General features: G+C 43.5%; 1 protein-coding gene across 1 annotated transcript in view; it reads left to right on the top strand.

The window, feature by feature from the left end:
• C8B (complement component 8, beta polypeptide) overlaps window positions 1–9,171 on the top strand; it is a 43,651-nt gene that overhangs the window by 3,621 nt on the left and 30,859 nt on the right. The window contains exons 2-3 of the mRNA XM_010855869.1: window positions 3,837–3,993; window positions 6,903–7,044. Coding sequence (XP_010854171.1) covers window positions 3,837–3,993; window positions 6,903–7,044 — 299 coding nt within the window. The remainder of the gene's footprint in view (window positions 1–3,836; window positions 3,994–6,902; window positions 7,045–9,171) is intronic.

Genomic DNA, 9,171 nt, shown 5'->3' with positions numbered 1-9,171 from the left:
GCATTGGGAGCACAGGGCCTTAGCCACCGGGCCACCAGGGCAGTCCCTGGAAATACCATGCTGATTGACAAAAGCAGGTTATAGAATACTATGCCTCGTATGAGTGCAGCTCACAAAAGCAATGCTGTATCTTTTGTCTATATGTGTATATGTAAACATTTGAAAGACTGAAAGGATATACACCAAATTGATGACTGTAGTATCCTCTGAAGAATATGAGAGGAAAATGGATCTGGAGCTGGTGTCAACCACACATGTCAAATTTATAAGGTTATTTTTTATTAAAAAAAAAAAAAAAGACTTGAAGGAAGTATATCAAAATGTTAGCAATTGCCAATCCTGGGTTGTGAGTACCTGAGTATTTATTATTTGTTTTCTGTAGTTCTCTGGGCATGTTTAATTTTTCAACATTAAAGCATAAAGAGAATTTTGAATGACAGAGTCAAGTCCGTTGGTCAGAACACCCATCTGATTCATCTCTGTAAATTCATAGTGTGAAGGCACATGTTACAATAGCCATACACAGAGGTCCTGACTGCCCCTGTCTTCTGTTGGGTCCATGCTAGTCCCAGGAATTAAAGATGCAATTGAATGCTAGCCTCGCTTGCAGATGGCTTCCAAATCGTGCCAGTGGTAAAGAACCCACCTGCCAATGCAGGAGACTTAGGAGATGAGAGTTTGATCCCTGGGTCGGGAAGATCCCCTGGAGAAGGGCATGGCAACCCACTCCAGTATTCTTGCCTGGAGAATCCCATGGACAGAGGAGCCTGGTGGGCTACAGTCCATAGGGTCACAAAGAGTGGGACACAACTGAAGCGACTTAGCATGCACACACTTGCTTTCAGATTTGCATTTTGTAGTACTAATAAACCACACACATCTTATCCAGTGTAATTTACAAACAGACTATTCATTCAGCTGATTACCTCATTATATTGCCACCTCTGTAATGAAAATTGGGTGCAAAAATGAGAGATCTGGTGGTTATAACTACTTTTTACTAAGTTCCTTCTGTAAGTGATCATCTTGCCCATTAACAGGCTTTCAAATCTCAGAGAAGAAAGTAATTGTGACTCTTAATAGCATGTGTACACATTACTTATCTGCTCAGTCTCCACTGTGGGCCAAAATGGATGGATAGTTGCTAAAAACACAATGTAACGGTTTCTTAGTGAAAACAGGAAGAGGATACCCTGCAGCGCTGTCAAATGCATACTTAAGGTGAAGCCAAATCACAGACAGTATTGTTTTGTCAAACCTGGGAAAATTAGTAGATAAGAGCACAGTTCTAACCACCCCCCCCACCCCCAACTGCTGTGCAAGTCCTGCCTCAAGTAACCATTTTAAAGAACCCACCTGTGGTTTCCAGTAGTCTTTGACCTTTCATTAAACATTCAACTTTACGAGGCAATTGATTTTTGCTGGTCTCTGGGGTGGTCATGGAGATGGATTTCACTGTAGTTAATATTATTCTCTTTTTAGGACTTTTGCCAAGTGAGAATGTATTGTTAATGACCTTGTCTGAAGTGATGTGCTAGTGGAGATTATGTGATGCCTCTGCCTAAGGACTGAATCTTGGACAAGGAGATGACGGAGGCCTTGCCTGGAGATGGAGGGGACTGGTAGAGGGAATGCTGGCCCTGTTCTCTCTGGGTAGTGTACGGAAATGAATGCAGCACAGAGACTAGAGGCAAGCAGAGCTCAGCTCAGACCCCCACGTGGCTCTTGACCATATCCCTCATCTGTCTAGGAGGTTGCTGCCTTCTAGCATTGCTGTCAGGATTAGATAAGATGGCAAGGGTGAAACATCTCATGCAGGACCTGACAAGTCCTGGATGCTCAACAAATCTTAATTCTCTTTCTTTTCTCCCTTTATGCCTTGAAAAGAAACACAAATTACAAAGAATTTTACACTGCTATACATTTTTTCAGATGGAAGAAAAACAGAAATTATAATATACCCATCGTATTACACATGGGGAAACTGGAGGCATAAACAGATTAAAGAACATGACCTTTCTTTGCCTGTTTTACTCAATGTCCCATGAGTGCCAGGGACTAAACAAAAAGTGTTACCTTATTTTCTAGACAGATTTCAGGTTTCATGTTGTTTGACTGCTCTGCAGGCGTAGCACCACCTACCTCTCCCATCCCCCACTCACCTCTATGTACTATCTTCACTCTAGCCTGGCAGACACTAGTCTCTCCAGGGCTTATTCTTGGCTGGTATCTCTCAGGAATATTTTTATCCTCTCCCGTGGCTTTTCGTGATCAGATCTGTATCTCTAGTGCAAATCTCTCTCCTGAGTTCCAGATCTACATAGGAACTATTTATTGAGTGACGCCACAGGCATCTGGAACTCAGCATGCCCCAACTCCATCTTCTGCAACAAATTCCTTTGCTCCTGGTTTCCCCACCCACCCAACCACACACCCAAACTAGAAGCCAGCATCATCCTAAGCCCCTTTCTCTCTCTAATCCACATCCCGTCTGGTTACCCATCATTCTGTCCATTCCCCCTGAAAAACATCTCATATGTCTGTCTCCCCCATTCTCTATCCCCTGGATGCCGGAGTGGTTCAGGCTCACATCACTCATTGGTACTATTGCTTGAGCCTCCTACCTGCTTTTCCTGCCTCTGGGCTTTCCCCACCTCCATCTAGCCTCCATACTGCAACCATGGTGATGTCCTAAAGCTCAACTCAGACCATCCATCCTGCATGCTTAAAAACCCTGCCTCCTTGGTAAAGTCTGAAAGAGCCAAGGAAGGATACATGTTTGTCTTCTCTTATCCTAAGACAAACTGTGGGTTCCAGAGCAGAAGCTGTGTCTTATATTTCTGTGTTCTCTTGAGCACAGTATCCTGAATATGATTTGTTCTCAGAAAAAGTTTCATAGACTCATAACATGAAAGAGTGACTTAAAAACCACCTAGTCCAAACTTCTCACTTTCTTTTTTTTTAAATTTTATTTTATTTAACTTTACAATATTGCATTGGTTTTGCCATATATCAACATGAATCTGCCACAGGTATACATGTGTTCCCCATCCTGAACCCTCCACCCTCCTCCCTCCCCATACCATCCCTCTGGGTCGTCCCAGTGAACCAGCCCCAAGCATCCAGTATTGTGCATCGAACCTGGACTCAAACTTCTCATTTTCCAGGGGATAAAACAGAGGCCCTAAGATGGGAAGGGTACTGCTTGAGGTCATACATCTAGCTGTGGTTGTAATCCCTGTCTATCTCAAGCATTTTAGACCTTATAAAGTGTTTTCACATATACTTTCTTATTTAATCCTTCAAATAGCCTTATGAGGTATGTTCTCTCATTATATAGGTGAGAAAAGTGAAGTGCACAGGGGCTGAAAAACCAGACCAAGATCACCCAGCTGCTGATGGATGATCTTCTGTTCAGAGTGCAATACTCTTTTGACTGTAGCTAGCCATAATCTGAGGCAATAACTGAGTGTTCCATAAATATTGCTGAATGAGTTAACTGATACTTGACTGATAAACTAATGTTCTGTCCTTAGTCCCTCAGTCATGTGTGACTCTCTGTGACCCCACGGACTATATGTAGCCCGCCAAGCTCCTCTGTCCATGGAATTCTCCAGGCAAGAATACTGCCATGCCCTTCTCCAGGGGATCTTCCCAACCCAGAGATTGAACCCAGGTCTCCCGCATTGCAGGCAGATTCTTTACCACTGAGCCACCAGGGAAGCCAGCTTTGCATAAATGAGCAAATATATATTTATTGAATGGATGGATAGGCAGTGGAATGTAGACTTAATTACCTCCTGATACTTCACTCTCTTCTCTGTGATGACCTTTAGAGGTGAAAGGCCACCCTCTCTTGGGTCAAATGCAGTCAATGAGAGCCTTGCCAAGACGAGACAGACGCGGAGTGTGGATGTCACGCCGTTGCCTATTGATTGCGAGCTGGCCAGCTGGTCCTCCTGGACCACGTGTGATCCCTGTCAGAAGAAAAGGGTAGGTACCCAGACCTTGGGAGACCTCTAAGCTTCCAGGAGCCCTGTCCCTCAGCAAGATCAGTTAATGTACTGCTGACAGTAACTGATCATAGTAGGAGTTTGATAAATGTTGGCTGATTTAATAAATGAATTTTATTCCTCTGAGCTTCCAAGGAGCAATCAGATCCTGCCTTTGATCCTTCAGGTTTGTTTTGAAGCGTATCTGTCCTTTCTCCCATTAACAGCTTCCTAATTAGACTTCCTGCCTCCAGCCTTATTCTTTCAATCCATCTTTCATGGGGCAGCCAGGGGAGCCGTTGGAAATGAAAGTCTGGCTGGTCTGTCCCCTGCTTGAACATCCAAAGCCTATGCATGGCCCTTAGGATCAAGTCCAGACTCATGGTCTTCAAGGTCCTCACACCTTAGATAGACCTGGCCCACATCTTCACAGAACATCCCCCACACCAGCACACAGAATATATGTGTTTTTCTAACCATTTCATCCTCTGTTCTCAGGCTGAAATGTCCTTCCCACTTCCTTCACTGACTAACACCCACTCATGATTTGAAACTTTGCTAGGGGCCACCTCTTTTGAGAAGCCTTCCTTGAGTTCTCAGCACCCCTCGCTCTTAGCCAGACACTCCTTTATGAACTGCAACAGCTCCTTATTCCTGCTGTGTCCTAGCACTCCTCATTTTCTTTTATTTGCCTTTCCATTGAACTGCAAGTGCTTAAAAACTTCTTCAATTCTGTGTCTTTGGTGTATAGGCCAATGTTTAACATGTTTGAGGTGCTCTATAAATATGTGTTTGATCTCCTTACATTTCCTGAAATCTCTGTAAGGGAGGATAATTGTTACCCTTTCTGTTAGGCAGATAGATCAACAGAGACCCAGAGCAGGTGAGTGAATTCTTGGGTTCACTTAGTAGTAAAGACAGATCTTGAACTTGGGCCATCAGCTTCTTGTCTAGCCAGTTCAACCAATCAAAACACACCATCTCTGTGGTATTTGTTCTTCGAGCTTTCTTGTCACAGGAAGGCTGATGCAGGATCCAGGCCTAAGAACAGCACATTTATCACAGAATAGAGAACGGTTCTCACTTTCCCCAGCTCCTCGGGAAACCAAAGCAGCCATGAGCTAAGACCCTAAAGAGGCTGTGGAATAGGCCCAGGACAATTACACACTTAATTGGATCAATGTGGAGAGCCAAGCAGATACATTCTGTTCCCAAAGTAGGCTTTATTGCTGACGTGATTAACATTGATCCAATTATTTGGATAATTGCTTCATCTGCACCATAAACCAGGAAGACCCAGTGTGAGCCAGCCATCCATCTACTCATCCAGTCAGAGCTCTACACTCAGACTTTGCTATGCATGTTCCCTCAGTTGGACATCATGTCTGCAGGGTCAGTGGCTGGGAGTTCATCATTTCTTTCAACAGGGATTGAGAGATGTCTTTCCTTTATCATCTCCACAGTCCTCAAACCCATTTTGTCTCTGGTGCCTGGTGCTAGTCTTCTAGTATCTTCTTTGCAGACCTTATCCCTGTCCTGCCAGCCCCTGTCTCCTAGGAAGAAAGATGCTCTAGAAATGCAAAGGAGCAGAGGTGGATGGTTGTCTATATTTCTTTTCTAGATTTCTGGATGCCATGCACATAATAACTGGGGCTGGTTAACGTGTCAGTCTTCAGAGGGACTGCTAACAGGTCTCCTGCCTTTGGTAGCACCAAAATCTTGACTGCAGCTAGCATTTGGAAGTCACCCAAATCTGATAATTTCCTTCCCCTGCAGTGGCTTCTCATTTTACCACAAAGAAGTACTAAATCCAACCTTATTAGGGCCCAGGAGGGCCTGCCTTAGCTGTTCCTGGCTCCATGTCCATCCGTCTCTTCTCACTCTCCCTCTTTAACTCTTCTCTCCAGCCAGGGTGGATTTCTTGTTTCCTGGAATAAGGCACGTACTCTCTAGCCTCTCAGGTTTGGCACAGCAATTCCCTCCATCCGGATTGCCCTTCTCTCCCCTCCTCATGCCAGCATTCCATACTTGCCTGACGTGTCTCCTCGCCCTTTGGGGCTCAGCTCTGATGTCGCTTCCCCGTCTCCTAACTCTGCGCTGAGGACTTCCCTCTGTTTATGGAGCACTCTGTCCTGGCCCTATCACGGCTGCCCTCCCACTGTGTGTTCACTGCCTTGTGCTTACCATCATGACCACCACCAGCAGCTGTGACCTCCTTGAGAACAGTCCACAGGACATGGTTATGATCAAATACAAACAAAGCATAAAAAGCACCCACGTTTTTCCAGCATTGTGTAGCTGAATCAATATTTTGGAAATCCAGTCAATATTTCTGGAATAAACAAACAGGAAAGTAGAGACAGAGAAATATTTACTGCTAAAATTATTAATAATTCAAAAGAAAAGTAAGCAGAAGAAATTGAATGCCTACTCTGTACCAGACAACAATGAGATTTCATATGTAATTGAAACTACATAGCTGTACATAATTATCCCCATTTTACAGATTAGTAAGTTGAGATCACAGTGCTTAAGTAACTTACCCAGTATCACATAACTAGAAAGTAACAGAGTCAGTGGCTCCAAAGTGGATACTTCTGCATTTTAAGCTACTTAGTAAATGAGAATACTTGAATCAACCCATTGGATTAATCAAGCTGAAAGACTGAACTGGCCCCATCAATTCACTTACTACCTTTGACTTGAAAGTCCATGCTTTCCCCAAATTCAACAAACCTGTATTGATCACTGTGGTACAGAGACTGAAGATAAAGTCCCTGCCCTCAGAGAGTTCCCAGGCTATTTAAAATAGGTAAACAGCCAGTGGCAATATAGATCTTTAAGTGTGCCCTCTGCTCCCCATGTCCCTGAGGCTCTGGCTCTGTCTCACCTTGCTCCTCTCTGCTATAGTACAGACATGCCTACTTGATCCGGCCCTCTCAGTTCCATGGGGAACAATGCAACTTCTCCGACAAAGAAGTTGAAGACTGTGTTTCCAATAGACCATGCAGAAGTCAAGTGCGATGTGAAGGCTTTGTGTGTGCACAGACAGGTATAAAGGGACACAGGAGTGGGAGGGGATGGGTATCAAGTGAGGTGATGGCATGTGATGATGGGAGCACTGGCTATTGCCTAGTGCTCAAGATCAAAGTCATGTGTCAGGCCAGGAGGCCTCCTTGTCCTCCTTGACTTCTTTTTACACATGTTATTTCATAAAAACAACCCTACCATGTAGGTGTTAATATTACCCCTATTTTACTAATTGAGAAATTGAGATTCGAGAAGTTACTCACCCACAATCACTTAGGAGGTAAGTGGAGGAGATATAATTAGGAATTTGTTTTTTTTTTTTTTTTTTGACGTGATGAAGTTATTTATTTATTTTTTGTTTGTTTGTTTGTTTTTTCTTTAATAGAAAATTATTTAATTAGTATACATGTGTTCCCCATCCTGAACCCTCCTCCCTCCTCCCTCCCCACACCATCCCTCTGGGTCGTCCCAGTGCACCATTCAAATTACATTCACTGACATTAAGGACACCAAAATTCTGTGTGCTGGAATCAGAAATCCTAAATCAAATTTTATTTTGACTTTGTAATTTAGAAGAAGTCATTTGAACCTTTCTTCATGTTGGCTGTCTACACAGAAAGTCAGAAGTGATGTTAACACCTTATAAGTTTGCTATAAGCATCAAGTACACAGTGGGTATAAGAGGTCCTTGCAGACCGTGAGCCCTGCTGGCTTTCTCAGAGGTTTGGGGCTAACTACAATGTAGCCACACTCTCTGCAATAGTTCAAAGGGGTGGTAGCATCATTTATCTCTGAAAACTTTGGTGAGATAGTCCCTGCATTTCTGTATCACCAAGTTTAGCATAACCCTTAACGCATGAGATAGTCTTTGAAACATTTTTGATTCAAAGAAGGAATGAAAAAACGAAGGACTGATGGATGGGCAGACAGAGGGAAGGAAGGAAGGAGCAAACAAATGAATTATCATGAGCTGCAGAACTCAGTAAACACTTTCTTTTCAATTAATTCCTTTAACTAATTCAGGCAAACCTGACTCTTTTTCTCAAAGGCTGCAGCAAAAATGAGAGTATTTTGACCCAGATAACCTAGACGCAAGTTACAACTCTCTACATTTGCCACAACTTTGTGAACTGTGCTTTAGTATCTTTTCAGAAAGAACTAGGGATTCTTAGAGCAATTTCTAGGCATTATTGCAAACGTAGAGCTCCATCCAGTAAATCTGAAAGATGTTTACATATATCCATGGACTCATTATGACTGGTGTTCCATGATTCTGACCAAAGCCAATAATGGTTATTCAGGCCAGCTTTAGTTTAAATGCCTTGTAACAAACATTTGAAGACCAGATTGTTACTCTTCTGCCTTTAATACCCAAAGAACATTGGTTTAAAATGAACAGACATGCTTAAGTAAAAATGGCCACCTGTTTTATGGGCTTTACTCCCAAAAGATATGCAAATAAGAAAGGAAGTCAAGTCAATGGGGAAAAGAGTTTCAAGGAAGTGGAGGAGCCTCAAATAACTTTAAATATATAGTCTAAATATTTTTAATATCTACTAGTCTGAGTGGCTCTGATGTTGAAGGCAGTGCTGTTTAATGTGGTGAGTTTGTGATAAGAAAGCTATAGGTTCCAATCCTCCTGCCAGTTCTTACCAGCAGTATGCATTTAGACCATCAAAGCACTAATAATAGTAATAACACATACCCAGCTCTTACCATGAGTCGGTACTGTTGCATTTATTTGTCTGAATCCCCAGTGACCTTTGGGGGTAGGTATGATGGCGTCTCTACTTTACAGATGAATACATTGAGACAGGGAGTCGGGAAACACACGGAAGGTGCCACAGCAGGTACTGTTGCAGGGCCCTCTGAACCCACCTCCTCTCTCCAGTCCCAAGCAGAGGAGTCCAGCCTTCCTTCCGGTCTGCCTAGCAAACCTGCCCTCAAGAGCGTTCAGAAACACAACACTGGCTTCTGACGGGGAATAAACAGTGAATTCCATGACCACTCACCCCCAGTACACGAGGACGGACTAATGCAAACAGAGCATTAAAGTTGCAGCCAAGAATTTGGGTCACGGTGGGTCTGAAGCCATGTGAACCACCACCACCCCTGACCCTTCCTGGCCTTGACCTGTGGGTAACCCCAT

This window comes from Bison bison, unplaced genomic scaffold (genome assembly GCF_000754665.1).
Source record: "Bison bison bison isolate TAMUID 2011002044 unplaced genomic scaffold, Bison_UMD1.0 scf7180017864369, whole genome shotgun sequence".
Taxonomy (NCBI): domain Eukaryota; kingdom Metazoa; phylum Chordata; class Mammalia; order Artiodactyla; family Bovidae; genus Bison; species Bison bison.
The sequence above is the reverse complement of the archived record's forward strand: the minus strand, read 5'-3'. Positions and strand labels throughout refer to the sequence as shown.